General features: G+C 40.8%; 1 protein-coding gene across 1 annotated transcript; it reads right to left on the reverse strand.

Annotated features, from left to right (window-relative positions):
* Positions 1-979: 979 nt before the first annotated feature.
* On the reverse strand, positions 980-13785 carry LOC145888928 (uncharacterized). The gene is made up of 7 exons (XM_082979799.1): positions 13779-13785; positions 13506-13586; positions 12832-12942; positions 6405-6515; positions 3005-3739; positions 2549-2659; positions 980-1826 (listed from the first exon to the last, which is right to left on the reverse strand). The coding sequence occupies exons 1-7, from the start codon at positions 13783-13785 to the stop codon at positions 1066-1068; spliced, it is 1917 nt and encodes a 638-aa protein (XP_082835925.1). The 3' UTR covers positions 980-1065.
* Between the last annotated feature and the right edge of the window lie 8896 nt (positions 13786-22681).

Raw genomic sequence — 22681 nt, forward strand, 5'->3', positions numbered from 1 at the left:
GCTGTAACCACGTTTGTACACTTCGATAAACGCTTTATTCCGGGGCCAATCAAAACGATCATAAACAATACAAACCTCTTTCTAAAACAGAGCAAACTATTTTTACCTCACAGAGAATCAGCAACAAAATGGAACAGAAAATCAATGTGACGCGAAATATAACACAGATAAATATGTACAAATGTCCTCAGAGGGATAATGCACTGAATACGGAATCTCATAGCAAGTGCAAAGCAGCGTTGGAGCAACGCGACCAATAAAATCTTTGTCAACATCTATCCTAGGGATCAATGTCCACTCAGAAAACCGGATCGAGACAAAGGAAACGGACTTGGAAGTCTCCGCATCGCCTTCCGTCAGGTTGATGTTTATTAATACATATAAGTCCCTCCTCAGCACTTATCGTTACGTTGTTACCAGACATGGTTGACGGTCTGCAAGAAAAATTCCTAGTTTAAAATAGGCTTTTGCGTTGTACAGTGAGTGTAAACACTGTTTTAATCAAATCGTCCTTCAGTATTTTTTTTCTAGAATGGTTTGATGAATGAATTTGTGACATCTAAAATGCCGCTGACTATTGTTTCTAGATTTATAAGGGAAGTCCCAAGAGGAACAACTGATACTCCTGTACATCAAGTTGTGTACGACTCGTATTAAGTGTAAGTTTATGGATCATGAATCATAATACTCATAAGAATATACCGTATTTCATTCTCTGTTTGACAAACAAAATAGAAAACACAACTAATGCTTTCATGTTCTGCACGCAACTGATAAAAAGATACTTGAACAAGCAAAAAACTGACCTGGCAGGTTTCCCACCAACAATCCCAAGTTATAAACAATATGTAACTTGCTTGTTTCTTACAAAGGAAAATAATCTTATTCACTTTTTCCCAACAAAATTAATGTATTCCGATTCTCAAACGCTATCACAACAATTTTCATTATTTACAAATCATTGCATGGATAAAATTCACATTTAGTGACACAATATTTACGCAAATCATCAATATTTGTTTTGCTTTGAGTAAAATTGTACAAAGTTATGTGACGTCACAATGCCTACTGTTGTAACAATCCTGTAACTTCTTGCAAATTGTTTTCACCTATTTCAATCCACTCCTCTCTTTCCTTTTCAGTTATGTCTGTTGCCATTCTGTAAGCCTGGATTGCTTGTTGATAAAAATTCATGCTTTCATTCAGTCGATGTGTTTCCTTGCAAACAACACCAAGGTTGTATAACAACTGTCCGAACACTTCATACTTTGCTGAGTTTTCACCAAACTGTTTCCTCATCATTTCAAGTCCAAGTTTAATTGTTGATTCCATCGACGAATAATCTCCAATTGAAAGTTGACTCACTCCAATCTCATGCAAACACTGCACTTCATAAATGCATTTTATTTCATCTTCCACGTTATGAATATTTTGTATTTTGAGTCTCATCGTTTCCATGAGCGGTATCGCATGATCATGAATCATTCGTTTGTTTTCAAGTTTTTGATTCGAATCCGATGTTTTCATCAAATCTTCGCATGTCAGTCTCAAAACCCTAACGCAATCCCAAACACCATTCACCCCTCTCACGTTATCGTAATGCCTTGCATAAAATTCACCTCCAAGGTCGTACAATAAAATCGATTCAAAAAATTTTCCATCTTCTCTCTTTTTATCTCCAGTTGTTTCCAAATCTTCTGCAGTTGCCCCACGACCTTCAAGTGACCTTGAAAGTTGGTTTCTTGTTTCATTTGCTTCAGGATATTTTTGCTTTTCCAACAAATCCGCGTATTTTTTTGTCAGGGAATTAAGGTTGATATTTTCATCTGAAACAGAAACAATTAAATTAAACAACGCGAAACAATTCAATTCCCAACATAAAAATATTTTTTGCAACTTGTTTCTCGTTATGGCGAAAACATTAGTGGCGCAAGAAAGCTGTAAAATATACATACTTTAAATGTGGGGATTTCATTCAATTTAACGTCTAACTTATGTTGGTAATAACTGGTAGATTACCGTTTTCGTTTGCACCCATTTTTTTTTTCACTAAAGCACCATAGACATATCACTTGAGTAGGTTTACCAAATAACCCGCATCAAAACACTGAAGGTTGAAGTATTTGTTTCATGTTGCTGCGGTAATTGTATTTTTATCAATAAAACGGTGCTGCATAATCTGTAATATTACATGGCAAGAATCTTTAAATGGGAGGTTGTTTAGAAACACTACGATATCTATGGTTTGTATTTAATGTAATCGTCACGGAATTATTTCGGCAGCGCAGGAATTGAGCCTAGTGTTCTTCTCCCCTGGCTTATAATACATGGGATGGACTTGGGACAAAGCATGAATTACTTTATTTACATATTTGGACATTTTATTGTCCATACACTTTTTTTACGGCGCCACTCATTTTGATTTGTTTACCACTAGTGTCTAGAGTGGCTGTCACTGATTTAAGGCAAGCTTGAGGTGATGAACCTATATTAAATGCACGGAGTCAGTATTATAACATTTTACCTCATTATAGGAATCTCTGGTTACCTGTTTGCTGACCGGTTCTCTGCACGATCTGCTCATTTGTTTCACCGCTAGATGGCCGAAGGTGAGTGACGTAATGGGAGGTGGTTGCAAGCTCTTCAGTACCTCGAATTGCTGCAAAAACAAATTTTTACCTATAATAGGACAAGTTTTATCATATGAAGTTATGTCATAGTTACAACACCATACCAAATATATTAAATCAACCCCTGTTTACGCCGTTCAACAGATCAACAAATTCTTGTGGCAAATTATCGGGCATGAAAATTACTGTGGAGGACAACGTTGGACTTGACAAGAAAACTTTATGTATTTGACAAATCCATGTCTCACAGCATGTTTAAAAATCCCCACATTGTTAACATAAAGTATTCATGTACTGAAAAAGAAATTAGTAAGTGAATATACAAACTAACGATTCAGTAATTCCCAATAAAATGTATCAAAAATTGCACTGACTCAACAATGGTTTAATTCCTCTACAAGATTCTTCATTTATTTTAATCCACTCTTTCCTTTCCTCTTCAGTTATGTCTGTTGCCATTCTGGAAGCTTGAATTGATTTTTGAAGAAAATCCACGCTTTCATTCAGTCGATTTGTTTGATGGCAAACAACACCAAGGTTGTTTAACAAGTGTCCGAACACTCCATACTTTGCTGAGTTTTCACCAAACTCTTTCCTCATCATTTCAAGTCCAAGTTTAATTGTTGATTCTATCGACGAATAATCCCCGATTGAATGTTGACACATTTGAATCCCGCACAAACAATTCACTTCATTCAGAGATTTTATTTTATCTTCCACGTTTTTAATATTTTGTATTTTGAGTCTCATCGTTTCCATGAGCGGTATCACGTGATCACGAATTATACGCTTGTTTTCAAGTTTTTGATTCAAATCCGATGTTTTCATCAAGTCTTTGCATGTCAGTCTCAAACCCCAAACACAATCCTTTACACCTTCCACCCCTCTCACGTGATCGTGATGCCTTGAAAAAAATTCACCTCCAACGTCGTACAATAAAATCGATTCCAAACATTTTCCCTCTTCTCTCTTTTTATCTCCAGTTATTTTCAAATCTACTGCAGTTGTCCCAAGACCTTCAAGTGACCTAGAAAGTTGTTTTTTTGTTTTATTTGCTTCGGAATATTTTCGCTTTTTCAACAAATCCACATAAATTTTGGTGCTTTCATCTGAAATCAAAACATTTGAAATTATGAAAAGAGAAAAAAATTCTCATTATTTCTAAATATTCTGATGCGACACTACGTCACTACAGTACTATACGTCACTACAAATAATACTTTTAACTTGGGGCTCATGTGTTGTAAATATCGGTGACAATTTGTACGAAATGTTAATTTTTCATGGCAGTCTTACATTACTCATGAAGGCACTGATATTACGCCAGTTTTTAAATATTTAATCTAGGCGTGTTGATAAAACTTTGACGTGGCAAAACTTATGTATGAAGTTATCTTCAACTACTTTCATGTGTATTTGTTTTGTTAATGTTAACGGTATATATTTCGCCTATTCACATACATCGTCTGATGACGCACGAAAAAATACTTGCAGACAGTTTTGGAAAGTTCATGGTCGTTAAAAACGTACACACACCTTGTAAATCACCTTGACATGCAGCAACCACTGTTTTCTCTGAGCTTAGGTGTGCCTTAACGTTAATTCACAACATGCTATCAGGGTAAAAAGTGTTTTTCTTTGTTAAATTTAACGTCAGTAGTATATAGGTGACAGAGGAGAGAATCCCAGAGACTTCCTTCCTGTCTCTGAGATTCTCTTTCCGATTGGGAGACATAAAAGAGTACACTCTAAGTTTCTTACGCATGTATTATCGAGGGTGAAATGTCTCAGGGAGACACTCACAGATACTCTATGTTTTCCAGTCTTGATTGGGAGTACGATACAATTCTCCCTGAAGCGGAATGAGAGCGCAGAGAGGAAGAGAGACTCTATTTTTAGTCATGAGGTGTGCTTAGGCTTTTTTGATTTCGGCCATTGCAAAGCTAAATCGTTTTAATGGCGGTTGAATTTGCTTCCTGTATGATTCCGACGACGTCAAAAATCACAGTGCACCGATCCGATGACGTCGGGCGAACAGGAAATTGCAACTTGTACATTAGAGTGTGATGAGCGGTAAGTGTGTTTTTACCGAGCGACAAGCGATCCCGTTTGGTTAAAAACCACATTCTCGCGCATCCCCAACCAAAACACGACTTTGCCGAATTTACAACCGGTCAACGGCGAAAGTAGGTGCGTTTGTAAAATTAACTCTTGCGTGCTACTGACTGACATCGTTTTCTCATTGGTAGATGTTTGCAAACAGACGGCGGTGGGAACCGACAATTATATGTTTCCGGTGAGCAACCGCCGGCAGACCGCTTAATGGCCCAGCGCTGGTCCGCAGTCCGCACTAACGCACGAATTGGACGTGTGACGTCATTGTACAATTTTTCGCTGCCGATCGTTTGGTCACGTGTCGACCATATGGTCCACGCAATATCAGGCGATGGGCAGAGAACCTTCAAAATTAATTGCAGTTTCAGTTTCACATTAGAAACCATTCTGGGGAACGACGATATTTCACGAGTCAGATAACAATGCAATACTTTTCCCCACGCCTTTTCTGATCCGCTCGCAGTCCGTTTACCGAGGTGTGTCACGCTCAACACGGGTCTCATCACATTTCATAAAACGATTGACGGTCGACCGATCACAGACAACCTATGTGTTTTTCGATGTATCGCACCTAAAGATGCCACAGGGCGGTGGCCTTGGTCGCATCGTCACCGAGTTATGTCGGAAATTCACAGGCGGAAAATGTGTTGATAACTTCCGAAGTGTACGCTTGGGTGCTCTACCTTAAAACGAAGCGTGCTTTGTTTAAAAAATCAACCTCTTCAGGCTATAAGTGCTGGGGGCGTGCGAAATTTTATACCGTTATTTTCAACGGCTTAAGAATAAGCGCACCACGATCATGAACCTGGATTTAACAAGCAATCATTTCTGTCCCATCGCGATTTTCCTACCTACGCATCGAACTTTGCTTGCTCGATGTGCAAAGTAACTCGGGAGCGGTTTGTCGAATATATGACGTCACAAGGGGATTTCGTGCAAGGTGACTGCTGGCGCGCGCGCGAGCGCCACTGCCAACGCGAACCGGGAAAGTTTGAAGTTGAATTTTCTGGTCATTCCCTAGTGGCGCTGTCCGCCAAAACATATAACTGCGAAGTTGATACCGTTAAACGAGCCGCCAAGGGTTTGCCCAAGGCTCAGAACCCGCTCGCCATGACTGATTGCACGGATGTGTTGAAAACAGACCGACCACGCAAAGGGGTCAATGTAAATTTTCAAGTCGTCAATCAAAACGTGTTTACACGCCGTGGGGAACGTACAGGCCTAAATTACTTCTATGCTAAGCCTAGAAAACGCTTAAGTTCGAGAGCCCCGTGGTGGCCATTTTCCCCAAGAAATACTGATGACGGCTTCGAGCGTTTATTGCTTATTTACTACGCCACTTAGGACGAGGACTGCGATTGTCTTATTGCATCGCGTATTCGCCAAAAAAACGCCGAACTTTTGCACAATGGTTTTGCTGTTTTCTTAGCCGATAAATATTTGTCCCTCATTGTGGTAGATAGCCAGTATTATAAATGATTCGGCTCCTGAGTGCTCGCCGACACTATCACAATTCAACCTTGTATAACGTGGAAGACATACCACTAGTGGTTTGAGTGGCTGCCACTGATTTAAGACAAGCTTGAGGTGATGAGACAAATTTAAATGCACGGAGTCAGTATTATAACATTTTACTTCATAATAGGAATCTCTGGTTACCTGTTTGGTGAACCGTTCTCTGCACGATCTGCTCGTTTGTTTCACCACTAGATGGCTGAAGGTGAGTGACGTCATGGGAGGTGGTTGCAAGCTCTTCAGTACCTCGAATTGCTGCAACAACAAATTATTTTACCTATAATAGGACAACTTTCATCATGTGAAGTTATGTCATAGTTAAAACACCACACCAAATATATTAAATCAACCCCTGTTTATGCCGTTCAACAGATCAATAAATTCTTGTGGCAAATTATCGGGAATGGAAATTACTGTGGAGGAAAATGTTGGACTTTATGTATTTGACAAATCCCTGTCTCAAAGCATGTTTAAAAATTGCAAACCACACTTTCTTAACATAAAGCGTTCATGTACTGAAAAAGCACTCCGGACGAGGACGGAGATTGTCCTATTGCATCGCGAATTCGCAAAAAAAACGCCGAGCTCTTGCATAATAGTGTTGCAATGTGCTTCAAACCGAAAGCTGTTTGCTCAGTCGGTAAATATTTGGCCCCCATTGTAGTAGATTGCCAGTATTATACATGTTTCGGCTCCCAGAGTGCTCGCTGACACTATATCTCATCACAGGTGGCCACAGTTGAAAAAAAATTGTTCGTCGTTCGGTGCAATTCGTATGATGGATGAAGACGAACTCATGTTTAGCTGTATTTTCTCCCACCCGCAACCCCATTTTTATAAATTCGATTTTTTTGACGCCTCGTGGGCCGGAATAAAGACGTTATGGCGCAGAACGGACGCAGATAATTTCCCTTTATCTCAGAATTAACTTTCGCGGCCTGTTTTTGAGTGCTCGTGTTTTTTCGTGGCAAAAGGCCTCGAGGGCGGGAATGAAATGCGCAGAACGGAAAGCCTTTTTTCGGGTATTGTTTATGTGTTCTGTTTTCTCGCTTCTTTCTTACGCATGTGTTTTTCGGCAGATCGCACTTTTTTCTGCCAGGAATAAAAAGATCGCCTGTCCAGGCGTATTAGCCGCAAAGCAATCTTCGAATAAATCTTTCACTACAGGTTAGCCACAAAACGCTCCACAAACAGATCATTTCCATATAAGAACTCTTGAAAGTAGGGCGGTCTCGCGAAAGTGTCAAACATCTCACTATGCCCGAGAGCATCAAAATAAAATACAAGCCAATGGGTTCCGGGTCGTTAAAGACAAGTCGCTGTGAACAATATACAAAGCCGGCGATTGCGGTCAAATCGATGCAACATCACGTGCGTAAACACCGCGAAACACGCGTGATGCTGCAGGGTCACGTGCCAGCAAGCCGCCGATTCTCAATTCGTCCGTCCGTTCACGAGAGGAAATCCGTAATTACGTTTCGAAAGCGGTCCAACTCAATGAGTGTCAAATTCGCATTGTTTTATGAAGCAATTGCAGCCACTGGTGTTGCTGCGTTCGCACATCGAAGCACAAAGAACCGGAATGTCGGAGGTCAAACATTGCTAAGTCACTGTGATCAGGCGTCAAATACACACAGAAAAGGCAGTATCCGCGCGGGTATGAGCGGTATGTTATCCCTGATTTGATGCGTGTAATAAGTGTTCGTCCTTATAAACAGCGAAAAATAGCTTCACTGTATCGACCGTTTTGAAAATCCGGTTGGAATGCTTTTGCCGGACGTGTACGTCCGCCCACTTGTAACGATAAGTAATTAAAGTTCATATGCTTAAACTCGAATGGATTATGTTCCCAAGCGCCGTTGTAAGCGGCGGCGTCCACAAAGCCCAAGACAACTCTGACCGGAACCTGCACGGTCACGAATGTATCGCACACGGTCGTTAAACTCCTGCCGGCGAATGTGAATACGCGAACTTCCGAACGACGCAGTGGGTACACGGCCGAGTGAGATTGGAGCGTTTTCTGATGCGCCAAAGTGATGGCGGCGGAGGGCTTCATTTTGCGAAGGAATAATCGGACATCGACAACTTTTATTTTGAGATCGGCGTCGGCGGCCGCCACGACGACGAATTGATATTTGCCACGCAAAGGACGAAGGCGTTCGTCAATAACGTTTGACACATAACGCTAATGCTGACATATATCGCAATGAAGTTTAGACAGCATTTCGATGGGGCGACTCTCTGCCGCCCGCGATTTGAAACCTGCTATTGCAACGCGTCAAGGCGCTCATTTGTCCCGCGTCAACCGCGTACTAAACCGACGTGGTTAGCTGCGTGTTCTTCGCTTCGGATCCAAAAGATAAGAGGGTTTCGATGTATGCTTGGCATGCATAATTGTTGCTGGCTGGAGTCACTGTCTTATTATTGAGAGACAGTTCTATTTGACTGATTTCTATTTGTACCATCTGCTTTGGCAATGTGCACCGTACAAGATAATAGCGTGTCGTTCAAGTCGATGTAGTGATCTCCGTCGGCGGCAATGTACAAATCATACAGTCCAATGTCTGTTACCGTGGCTAAAGGAGGATATTTGACCAGGAGCGACGACGAAACACTAGTCTGGGTGGGCTTCATCGAATAAATCCAACTCACGCACAGCTCATCGAGCACTCGTTGATCAGAGCCATCTTTTAGGCGTTAAGTATCGCCACGCGTGCGCTTGCGTTAGCCAGCCGCCTTCTTGCGTTTGCGATTCTTGACCGGTTCACCGGGTCGACTTTAGGCTGCGACTCGCGGTGGCTAATAAACGACGACCCGCCTGACGCAATCTCTTTATAGCGGCTTTCCGCGGTGGGCGACCCGCCAAGAAGTCGTCTGCAAAGCCCACAACCGAATTTAAAAACTGTTTTTCTACGTGTCGCGCGTTCTACTTCAGAACAGGCAACACGGAGCGCCCCAAAGTCGCGAACAACCCGCCCAGTCCATGGCCGCGTTGCAAATGCGAACAACCGGCTTAATGAGGCAAGCCGCCGCCCACCTGGCGGCGGTAATAGTTCTCACGTGTGCATAGGTTGCTCACAACGTGTGCAGATGTGCGTTGCGTTGATTCATTCAACGTACGTAAATACACCGTGACCGGTCAGGCGCCTGATATTGAAATCATCCTTCTTTCGCATTCGTTGCACCAGAATCCGACCCGTTTTGTGTTGGCCGGCTTCGAGCGTGTATCGAATCGGGCTTCCACTGTGCGAAATATCAAACCAGCCCCCGAATTCGTGTTTATTCTATGAACTTGGGAATATTATTTTGCTGAGGCCGATCTCCCATTTACCGGGCTCCAAGGAAGTGACCGTCGGTAGTTTCTTTGTGAAATTGGACGGGCTATGGTTCGGAAAGTGTTCTGGGGGGGTTATTAGACGGAAGGGTAAGGTACATCGCGCATTTTCTCCAATTTAGGGGCCGGTAATATGTAACCCACCGAGCTGGAAAGCTTGGCGGTCCACAGGGTTTGGTAAGGCCTCCCCACCGCTAGGTTAAGCAAGCTCGTCACAACCACGGAACATATTATGATAATCTGAAACACAAACACCACCTCCGATCGAGGAACGTCCCTGCCTAAAAATCACCACTCAACGCGTCTTCTTGGGTTTCCTTCTGAAAGCTCGTCCATCGATCCAGGAACTCGCCGTAATGTCGTCACTTCACCAGGTATTGTTTGACGCAACGCCTTTTACTTGTTCGTAAAATTTTCTCCATCTCGAATGTATGTCTCCTTTCCACACGCTGTAATTTTTGCTCGTAAAACGTCCCCTTTATAATGTCATCGCTGTAATCACGCATATTGTAAGTCGGTGGGCGCTCACCACGCAGCTAATAGATAAAAAATATATCCTGACTCCACTGGACCACGTAGCTCTTTTTAATGTGAGTGCATCGATCGGAAGCTCACAGGTATCCGGACATGACTGCTCGCCGTACAAATTATTCCAAACTTCTTCCTCGTTCGCATGACTGACCGCGACCAGGGTCATGCCAATGCTACGATGATGGATATGATTGTAACTCGCCACTATAGGGCAGCACTTCGATAAACTATTCACTGTCGACACTCACCAAACACTCGATCTTTCTGCGTGCGATTAAATCGTTCCACGACCGACGCTTATGTTTCCTGATTGTAAGTGACGTAAAATCGAATTCGACGCCTGGAAAGCTATTTCTGATAGACCCCGTACAAAAACTCACGACCCGCATCGCTTTGTAGCTGATCCGGTCAACGTCCGCGCTCGCAGCACGTGATCGAGCTTCAATACCCGATACAATAACGCGCGAACGTTGGAAATGCTTACGACGCGCGGGATGTGCGGAGTGGAGGGATCGGCGCCGGCGCAGATGTCCAAAAGCGTCATGCTTGTGCGCGTTCGCGTTATTTAGTGCTGCGATAAATTCAGCCTCACCGGTCGGTTTCAAGTCTCGCGGTGCCCTTTTGCGCAGCACACTGTGTATCAGGTTCTCGATATTACTATTATCGACGCGTTGTCCTTTCACAACTAGTTAGCCCGACGACAAACAATCAATAACGGGCGCTTTGCGAAGAAACGAAACTAAAGAATCCGCTTTAACTTGAAGTGTTTTGGGCATCGTCCGGATGACGCGTTGTGCAATCACATGCTTTCCAACGGTCGCGTTGTCCGCTGTGCGCTCGATTTATCTCCATGGGTTTATTCGCCTGCTCTTTGCTGATGTATCGATAGCGCTGCAGGGCTTGAACATAAAGCTTTACCTTTTCCTGATATAGCTCCGTGTCATTTGGGATATTCGATATTTTTCGACCCACATCCGTAAAAGGTGTCATAGCCATGGGCGCCCTGTCACGCATTGTCTTTAAAACATTGGGATCAACCACAGCAGTTTTTAGCATGGATTCCATCAGCGAGGAGCGAATAAATCCGCTAGAGCAGGGACCACTGTTCCAATGAGAGGCCCCAGGAGTGCGGACAGGAATCCACAGAGTTGAATCAACTTCCGCTTCCGTGCCATTGTTGTCTTTTTCTTCACCTATTCACGCAGAGCGTGCTTATGCCGCAGCAACTTCTGTCATCGATCAAAGTTGCCTTTCAAAACGTTATGGCTGCATTCGGAAATTCACTTCATCAAATCGGGTCCGGCCGCGTTTATGATCGCGCGCGACTTTTGGTTGAGCCTTGCAGAGCGTATTTGAAACAGGCGCGTGTTTGTCGAGACGACGGGACATTTCAAAAGATTTTCGGAACGTAAGCGAACGAAGTTTCGACCACAAACACTTCGGCTCGCATACGACGCTTGTCAGGCGTCTATATACGCCTCTTGCACGACTTTCACGTGAGAGGGGAATACTTGCTTCGCGAGATGTGCGATTTGGGAAGAATCTCGGAGATTCTTAAACACAACCAAATAATGCTCATTCTAACTGATTGTGCGATGCTCGCTGACCTTTGGAAAAAGGTTCTGCACGATGTAAATTATACTCGTGTCTTTATGATCACTGCCCTGGGTGAACAAACGCGAAACGATTTTACTTCTTTCACACATCCAGTTATCAAGTATCAAAAGGGTTCCCACGCCTGTCTCGACAGAGGTAGGAGCGCCCTGCACGAATTTAATTCTGTCCGGTAGGGTCTTGTACGTTGACCCCACCTGTCATTCACCATAGTACCAAATAATGCGACAAAACAAGTCTTTCCACTCACGGTTGGTCCAGAAATAAGGCATGTAAACGGGTGCGCACAGTAATGCAAAAACGAACAAGGCAAGTCGAATGATTTCCAGCTGTCGTCGCATTTTTAAAAATTCACGCCCGTAACCCGCACACGACAAGGCCAAACTGATAATGGTACGAATCGGTAATTGATCTCAATCATACCAACCTTAATTTCAAACGCAATGCCAAAAAAACCCACACCGTGATCAGCTTCAAAAAGCGATACATAAAATAAATTTAATTTACACATGGGACATGAAAAACATTGACGAATCACACTTTTTATTGCCACTGAGCGGTGAACATAATTCACGCAATTATTTAACTCGCCCGCCTGCACGCGACGTTTGTAAAGGAAGCAAATTTAAGCCATAAAAACGATTTAACTTTGCAATGGCCGAAATCAATCAAGCTTAGGTCAAACCGGGGTCATGACTAAAATCGAGTCTCTCTCTCTCTCTCTCTCTCTGCGCTCTCATTCCGGTTCAGGGTCTCACCTATACACTACTGACGTCTAACTGAGGTTGGTAAAAATTGGTAGATTGATGTTTTCTTTTGCAGACCTACTGTTTTGCTAGAGACAGGAAGGAAGTCTCTGAGATTCTCTCCTTTGTCACCTATATACTACTAACGTCTTGCTGTTTTCTTTTGCAGACCTACTGTTTTCACAAATATACCAAAGATACATAAGCAGCGCTCCAGGACCGTTTATGTCCTCCACAACATGCAATAATGCAGTTGACCTTGGAAACTGAATTTTATAGATTTTAATTGCCATAAACATACATGTTATAATGACTTGGCCATCAGCCAATAATAGATTAGAGTTACCATTCTGTGTAGAGTGGCCATTCTTACTGTTGTCTGGGTAGTTGGGGGAGTCTTTCTTTCCAAACCGAGGGAAGATCTTTCTCAAAAAGCTAGACCTGGATCTAGTTGAGCCTGAACAATTGCCAAAGTTACAGATTAATTATCTCAAAGTTTAGTTTTGTAAATAATTTTATTTAAACCGTTAAACCTGTGTTTGTCGACCCTTGGTCTATGGTGAAAATAGCTTCATTTTCTACAGCTCACATATGGGAGTTTGTTATTGCTCCAATATTTTTATGACACCAAGATTTTGTTACTTTGTATTTGTAACAAATAAATATTCCACAAAAAGTTCCAATAAGAACAAAAACAGTAATGCAAGTTTACAAAATTTAATTTGGTAAACAAACTGTTTTTCATAAAGTTTTGCCTCACTTGTAATAAGTCACAATATGTTTAAAAGCATTAGGATAAATTGACCAGACACATTACATTACATCGTACTATGAGATGCAGACAGTAGTGCACACTGCTTGACATGTTAGGTCTCATCACTGCAGCTAATGACTGTAACAGAAAACCAGCTTTTAAACTAGCGGAGAATTTTCCACTTGTCCTTGCAGGTCAAAACAGCTCTAATGGACTACTGTCTGCAATTAAATTGGTATTATTGCTCTTTTGCTACTGTTATGTACCTTGTTCTTGTTGATGATTCTCTGTAGCATGGGATTGTTGTTGCACTTTAACACCAGATGAACTTTGAGGTCCATCAGCACCTAGTGAGGAAAAAATGTTAGAATAAACGTTTGAAGACAAATATTTTCTGGCATAAGTCTGTTTTAGGTTTAAACTGCAGTAGAGACTGCAAGCATGATAATCTGAAGGCCACAAAGGGTAGATATTGACTCTTACATGAATCTATTTCCTATAAAATGGATTGCCATTAGCCAATAATAGATTAGAATTACCATTCATTGTAGAGTGGTCATTCTTAATGTTGCCTGGGTAGTTGGGGGAGTCTTTCTTTCCAAACCGAGGGAAGATCTTTCTCAAAAAACTGGGCTTGGATTTTGTTGCTTCTACACAAATGTTAAACTAATGTTACAGTTGGGGTTTTAAGTTAAAGTAAACTAAAATAAGTAAAATAACTATGTTTACAAAGTTTACAAAAAGCCAATAATATGAATTCGATACAGTAGCCATCTGTATGCAGCTTACACAATTCATATTATTGGCTCTACTTTGCTTATCATATGATTATTGTGACACGGTGCCTAACGACACTATTGCTTGAGCTTTGCTTGGCTATAGTGTTTCCACCTTGTTTTCTCCATAAGGTTGCACCTAGTTTGGTGCCCAACGGATGACGGTGATTGTGTAGTCACCACAAAATGGAAGTCTTTGCTTTCGTCGGCAAAGTCGTATAAGAGTCACACCAGCTACACTAATGAGACATTATAGGTCGAAACAGTGGCCATCTGTATGCAGCTTACGTCAGCCATGAACATCACAGTAGCTACCCTACCCCATTCCAGGGTTGTTTATACCCCGCCCCCCTCCTTGTTGGTCACAAGATCTTCCAGGAGGCTCAACAAATCTTAGCTGTGTGCTGTCCCATCCATGTGCAAATTTTATTTTTTAAACTCTGAAGAATATTAGATCCCTATATAAGTCACAAGACCCGTCAACGGCTATCGGGAAATAAGCAAACAGTCGTCAGTTGCATTATTGCATAGGGCCTTGAAAACAGGATTTCCATTTGTTTAATTGGCATATAGGTCCTTCAGATAAATGTTGTGGTGTTTTGTTTCATAATCTTTATGTTTTCAATATATACTGCAAGTAGTTGAATTTTCATTTAAATGTCTTTTTGTGACAGTTACAAAATTATTATTTGCATCTTATTTTTACATTTCAGATCAAGAAAATTGACAATCAAAACAACTATATCTAAATGGATTCTGTGTGGTGCAGACAAATAGGAACTGTTTTAATTTACTTGGTCACTTTAGTGCAGCTTGGTGATTGTAAATGTTCTAGCTCGCCAAGCAGGCAAGTCGCCGAGCAGGTATACAATCACTGTCATCCGTTGGGTACCAAATGAAATACCTCAATGGTTTCCTAACCTTTGTGTTGGAGATGATCTGTTTGTCCCAATGTAGAATCAGAACTCAATTGGTTGTCGGTGACATCATGAAGTGCTGAGGATCGATCTCTCCCACTTGTTCCTTTAAAAACACAATTGTTGTCAATAAAATCATGGACTTGATGCAACACCAACATATGCTTTACTTTAACATACTTTAAGGGAATGTTGGGGCAGTGCTTCCACAAGGTGGAGCTATGGAGCAGTATCATTAACCAGTGAAAGCATCAAAAGCATTTTTTTTAAAGCACAGAACAAATTTTTTAAACTTTAAAACATAATATCATTAGATTTATATGTTTGTACTGAGTGTACACATCCCTACCCCTAACTCCATGATTGTGACTTTATGCCTGACCTGACCATAAACTTTTTGTAGCAAAAGTAGATGTTTTAACCAGTGACTTTTAACAAGGGCAGTTGGAGGAGTGCGGTCCAGGACAACCAAACCAGATTATTCATCCACCAATTAACACGATTTGGCCATGACTAAACAAATATGTATGATGACAATGGTGTTACATAAAAATTTGTGTGTGACATCATAGGTTTTCTATAAGTTCCCCCAGTAACTACAATAACCCTGGCTTGTACGACTGCAACACGCAACAAATTTATGTGTACCTGGTTGTTGTTGATCTTCCTCTTCAAGGTGTTGATGTTGTTCTGTTGTTAAACCAGATGAAGATGCACTTTGTCTACCTGGTTGTTGACAGTCTTCCTCTTCAAGATGAGGATGTTGTTCTGTTGTTAAACCAGATGAAGATGCACTTTGTCTACCTGGTTGTTGCTGATCTTCCTCTACGAGATGAGGATGTTGTTCTGTTGTTAAACCAGATGAAGATGCACTTTGTGTACCTGGTTGTTGCTGATCTTCCTCTTCAAGATACGGATGTTGTTCTGTTGTTAAACCAGATGAAGATGCACTTTGTGTACCTGGTTGTTTCTGATCTTCCTCTACAAGATGCGGATGTTGTTCTGTTGTTAAACCAGAGGAAGATGCACTTTGTGTACCTGGTTGTTGGTGATCTTCCTCTTCAAGATACGGATGTTGTTCTGTTGTTAAACCAGATGAAGATGCACTTTGTATACCTGGTTGTTGCTGATCTTCCTCTACAAGATGCGGATGTTGTTCTGTTGTAAAACCAGATGAAGATGCACTTTGTGTACCTGGTTGTTGGTGATCTTCCTCTTCAAGATACGGATGTTGTTCTGTTGTACCTGGTTGTTGCAACAAAATTTGAACAAGATTGTTGAAGCATAAGGCACTATTTAAGGAAGCCAACATGTCTGTTTATTCAGATAAATGATTATCATAATAAAACAAAGTCTAACTTAAGGCCCGTTTACACTACAGACGATTCCGTGTTTGTTTTATTGTGCGCGCGTGCTGAGTTGTGTTGGGATGGGATGTGCCGGTCTGTGCTAGGATGTGCTCGCTTTTGCTCGACGAGCATAAATTCGGGCACAGTTGGGCACATTTCGGCACACATTGATGCGAGAGTGCAAGGCGACTGCTTGAAAGGAGAGGACATATATTATTTTAGTGGTGGTTGTGTGATGCGGCCGCGTTTGACATATGAGCGATTGTTTTTAAGAGTATGAAATGGTGCCGTAACTGAATTACAAAGTGGTGTGTGGAACGGCGTCTCAGCGGGATGCTGCTGTGGAACCTTTGTCTTGTTTCAATTATAGGCTACCATCTTGTTTTTTATAATCTGTGATGTTTGGTTCAGCATATTGTAGTGTTACCTTGCGTCGTAAAAAATTATGCAAAACATTACATGCCTTAACTGTGTAAAACAGTACATGCTTTTTGTTGAAGAATATGTACAGCCAATAGCAACAACTTCAATTTGTACTTATAATAACGCTGGCGGGGCCGAGAAATGCAAGGCAAGACTGACATCCTTCAAAAATTATCAACGTAACTTGTCACTTGCACTTGCCAGTTTCGTGGTTATTACAGGGAAATCCCTGTAGTCGTGTTCGATTATTCCAGTAGTGTAAACGCCGTGTGTGCCATACTGTGCTGTGCTGTGCCGTGCCAAACTGTGTTCGTGTGTAAACGGGCCTTAAGAATATGAAGTGCAATCAAATGGCACTACACAGATACACATACAAGGAAATTAGATTTTCTCTGAGAGAAATGCCTTTCAACCAGTGGTCTGCAAATTTCTTTCAGGTGGGCAGTAAAGCATGAAGCAAGTCACCACACTAATAGGCCAAGTTCACAGTTAATATGAACACATTTTGGGTATAGGTGTTTAAACTATGCTCCCAAAGTGGGTAAACCACCAAAATACATCGCCATAAAAGTCGGGACAAGCTGTACAAACACACAATCAATGACGTCATTGTGACATCACAGACTGAGGTTGTGCGCAGAGACATGTCGGCACAATGTAAACAGATATGAATAACTATTTTAGAGATGGAGTTAATAGTAAACTAACCCCCTAAAAACAATTTAGTGTTTGCTCAGTTTGTATTAAACTACACTTCTTGAGTGTTAAAGGCCGCATCTCTCAATTAAATCCCAAAAATTGAGTTTTAGAAGTCATTTGTTATTGTGCACCTGGTTACAGTTTCTCTTGTTTGCCAAAAACAATTGCCGGGTCTGATGACTCATGAAGGGTTACTACTATTGCTGAACAGAAAAAAATTGATTGCAGCTGCATTAAGACAGCACATTGGGGGGTTTTGCAAAGGCTAACTGCTAAATTGTCAGTCCTAGGGGGTGTACAAACAGCCCCGGTGGGGCCCCAAGACAATTACAAAACATCTAATTCTTCATGAATTGTGTAGAGGAGGGTTGGTGGCTTCACTTAATCGCAAATGGAGGTGACTTTCTGTGATTCATTTTTTCACAAAACAAACCTACACTTTTTTCTGCTTTTTTGACCAAAATAATGGCCAACAGAGGGTCAAAATGCCCCCGGGGGAGCAGTTTAAGTAGTTATTTCGATTATAAATTTGGCCACAATTCCTTGCCAAGGGTCCGCACTGACAGAAAATCACAAATTGAACATACTTTCTGTGATTCATTTTTTCACAAAATCAACCTCAATATTTGGGTAGTTTTTCAGCTACATGTACAACAGCACCCTCTACCAATTTACTGCCTGACTAATAACCCTGAAAAACAAACTAAAACTGCCCCAAACACGCTGAAAATCGCCCTGGCAACAGCCTGTTCATCTGCGCTCATTCAACCAAAACACTGGCGCCCATGCATGACCCATTGCATTGTTACACATAATTTTACACTGTTACGCAGGACAGAGTTCGAGAAGGGCAATTCCCAACCGGGAAAGTCTTTTCCATAGAAATACAGAGATGCGGCCTAAAACATAGTTGTTATTTCATTGCTGTTGTGTCATACGCCACCTTATGCTCTCACATGAGAACCATTAACAGGCCAGGGTAGGTATGTTTTTCCGACAGCTGGTAACTCTGCTTCATGAAGTCATGTTAATGTAATTTAAGGTTTGATATCATAATTTGACCATAACCAATTATCAACTAGACCCAACATTTTTGCATGTACAAACTACTTAAGGTTTAGTTACACTATTTTACCTGTTTCCTGTGGTGAACTTTGCACAACATTTCCTTGCTGTTGTACATTAACAACACTGGTTGTTTCGGGCGATGCGTCAACAACTGCTGGAATTTCACCCTCACCACTTCTTGCTGTCACCTCTAAAATTTAATCAGGTTTTTAATATTTTTCGGCAAATATAAGATTTAGTGGTGCAAGTCAAATAAAATAGAAATATTGAATCACGGTCCATTGTGGTCAGTTTTACAGAAACAACACACAGTGGTATCCAAACTTCACCATTGCCTTCTGATCCATCCACTTGTTCATGTTCGCCAAACTCGTCCGACTGAAGCTTCGGATTCTGCACAGAAATAAATACAACATCAACACAAATTATATTTCACATTAAAGTGCATGTGACACGGAAACATAAAATATGTTAATAATTAAACTAAGAGATGGTCATAACTTTAAAACATTTTTGGCGTAAAAAGTAGCTTGATACGACGACTGGTTTCTGAGATACAGCTTATCAAAGTCTCATTTTTACCGCTGCGAACGAAATCGTGCGAAAGCGCGATTATTGTTGTGTGACGTCATAGAAGGCGCTTTGGTCGTGAATCGTGCGAGTGCTGGCAGCAAGCCTTTGCGTAGGAGTGGAAAACATTGTAAAACTGGTTTAGTATAGTATTGCATTAAACAGGAGCACAACAAGTAAACAAGTGCAACAAACGGATTTTAATGTTAATTTGAGCTGTAGACAGGTGGCCGCTGTTTCGACCTATTATGTCTTATTTAGTTGTGGAATAATACAACAGTTACTGGGACAGGGTGTTCTTGTTGTTACAACATTTATTATCGCTAACGTGATACATGAACTTTTGAAAACACGACAGAGACAAACCGTCAATTTAGCATTGTCGTTTTGTCAACTAACAGCAAAAAACAGTTTAATTGAATTTTGAGGCTGGCAAAGACCGCCGAAAAAAACCGACCAAATTAGCTGATTATGCATCACAACGTAATTCTGTCGTAGTACCACTTTTTGTCCGACAATGACCAACGACACGCTGGTCGACAAAACTTTTTTTTTAGTCGACAAAACTCTGAAGGCCTATAACTTTGCCGTTTCTCAATGGATTTCGATGATTTTTAAACAGGTTGCATGGAATGGCATGTAGGTTTAAAAGATATAAAAAATAAAAAAATTCAACGATTTATGGGACGAATATTAATGTACATTGTCATAAATCGGTCATAGCAACCTTATTTGAACCGCGGCCACGACCATTCATACACCGTTGGAAACTACATTAAAAACCCTTTCCAACCATACCAAACTTGTCTAATTATCGCATCTGAATGTTAAAGACTTAATAACGAAAATCTGTATTTTTTTATGACGGTTATGAATAATATTCGGTCAGTATAGGCGTTCATTATAGGCGTTCAATAATGCCTCCGGCTTGTTGCTCGTTGTTGCTGCTGCTTCCCTTAATTCTGCCTTTCAGTCCCTTGTTAACTCGACGCTTTTCTGCAACCTGCTGTAGTAGTACTGATGATGAACCAAGTATAAGTTCGAAACGTTTACTGAAAATGATTAACAGCATCTTAGCTTTGGCTTTTTTATTCAAAGTTGTTAACTCCACTTATTTTGCACCCAAGTATTCTGTAATACTTTTCCTGATTTTGCGTTGTAGCCTACATATTAGGCTAAGTAACTAACATAAACATTCTCGAATTCAAAAAATGTACTTACCTCTGATTGATTGTCCATTGTTATGTGAGCAAAGCAGTCTGGTTACAAATGTTCAGCTTTAACTTTCAGGCTTCGCATCAGCAATGATATTAACATTTAATCTGTACCAGCTTTGTAGCGAAACTTTGTTTGACTTTCGTTGCTGTGTAAAAGGCTGATGCCCACTGCCGTCGTAAGCGCGTCGTAAGCGCGTCGTAAAGGCCTTACGATACGACGGTTACGACCGCAGCAGTTGTATGCCCACTGCGTCGGAGCGCCGTCGGAGAAGCAATCGGCGGCGCCGCTTACGACGAAAGAAGTCGATCTAACGACGCTACATCAATCAAGTAGAATTGAGTTCTACTTCGTCGTGCGTCGTAAGCGCGTCGTAGCGAAAATGGTTTATTGTAGAGTTGAAAATATGATTCGCTGTGCTGTTCAGAAGTGTTTTAGGATTGTTTTAATGCTCACTACTGGTGAATAATAATTAAAGTTTATATAAAAAAAAATTGTTCCTTTTTTTTTATAATATTTACAGCAAATTTGTAATGATTCATGTGTGATTAGTGAATATTTGTCATATTAAATAAATTATCATTATAACAATTGTAATAGCTTACAAATAAATGCAAGTTTAGGAGTGAATATATGTAAGAGTGAATATGTACAAGATGTAAGCATGTAGCAGCAGTAGTTTATCAAAAAGTGCTTTTGTTTTATTACATATACATCCTATCACATAGGACCAGGAATTTGACTGGGCATCAACTGCATATACCTGTAATTGAATTTTTGACACGGAATGTGAGTATAATTTGCTTAAGTTATATAAAGCTTAGTATTGTAGTGTCAGTAGCTGTTTGTGGCTTGCCACGAAGCTGAGTTTTGTCAGTAATAATTAAACACTGTCACTTCAAAAAAATAAATCATCTTATGGCACAGTGATTGCTTGCAGAATACTTATAATTTAGATTGTACTTGATGCTTAAGCACTTATATTGTCGGATATTCATAACAAATTCCTGATAACACCTTTAGTTCTTTATTGAATTGACATATTTATTGTTTACAGAAGAGAAAAAGCAAAATATTTTATTTTCAAGCAGTTGGCAATGAAGTGACCCACTTTATAGTCTGGAAATTGGGTTGTTTTTCACATAATGTATGTTCTGTGTGAGAAAAGTTATGTCATATCTCTTAATTTTATTAGAACTCACATTCGAAAACCAACAAATTGTTTTTTGTGAAAATAATAGGAGCAAACTATTTGTAATTGTTTCATGTTGTTGATCATGTGTTTTGAAAAGTTGAATAAATTTTGAATGCATCAACATTGTGGTTTTGGAGCTCTATCAAATATTTCTCTATAAACAAGATGGTTTAAGGTAGGTTTGCACGCGAACTTTTAACGTTACTGGAACTACACAAAACACACCGAAGCACTTGCGTAACATACGATCGTACCAGTGTGCATGCGCCGTCGCAGCGACGGTTTGCGAAATCGGGCGAGGCGCGGGTATTTCCCGATCGTTGTCGTTATATCGTTAGCCAGTGGGAATCAGCCTTAAGCAACACCTGGTAATGTGGATTATGACACGCAAACGCATTATCACCCTTCAATAAAATGGTTGACGCTTTCAACAGTTATGTTACAAATTTACAATGCATATTAACAGAGAGTGTCCTGATAAAATGTAGTTATTTTTATTCAGTGAATGTTTATTAATTGATGTCACACTACTTAGTGTAAAGTCATAATTATTGATACGCGTGTTTCAGGTCAAGTCGGTGCCTGAATGTTGCGGGACATAATTCCTACCGAAAAAACAGAGGATTTTATTTAATGGAAGGAAGAGTTTTACTACTAAACATTTCGCAGCAAGGTTATAGGGGCTTTAAGCTTGACAAACACATCTTGATTACTTTGTTAGCTTCCCAAACAAGGCTCAGCCGATCCAAGAGATGGTAAAATGACACTCGTTCATATTAGGCTAGGTCGACACGCGCCGACAGAATATTGGTTTGTTTCTTCGTTCGTCCACCCGGAAGCTGATTTGCACCAAGCACTGCTTGATTACTGAAACTGGTATTTCAGTAGTTCTAAAACTGTCGCAACAGTCGTTGACAATTTCAACAAAATATTGGAGTTTAACTGCTACACATAACATAAAGGCAGTCAATTTGTGAGGTAAAGTAATGTAAAACATACAAATTGGCGAATATGAGAGGATTTGAACACAATTAAATGTAGTTTAGCTGATGTGTTTGGAACATGAGTCAGCGCAGCATGGACTTCGTTTAAACGGACGTTGTTAGCACACGTTGCTATGTTGCGAACAAACATGCATTGTAGTTGCAGAATGCAACAATCCACAAATCGCTGCAGAATGCAACTATCCAGAAATCGCTGCAGAATACAACAAACCACAAAACGCTGCAG

This window comes from Ascidia mentula, chromosome 2 (assembly GCF_947561715.1).
Source record: "Ascidia mentula chromosome 2, kaAscMent1.1, whole genome shotgun sequence".
NCBI lineage: Eukaryota > Metazoa > Chordata > Ascidiacea > Phlebobranchia > Ascidiidae > Ascidia > Ascidia mentula.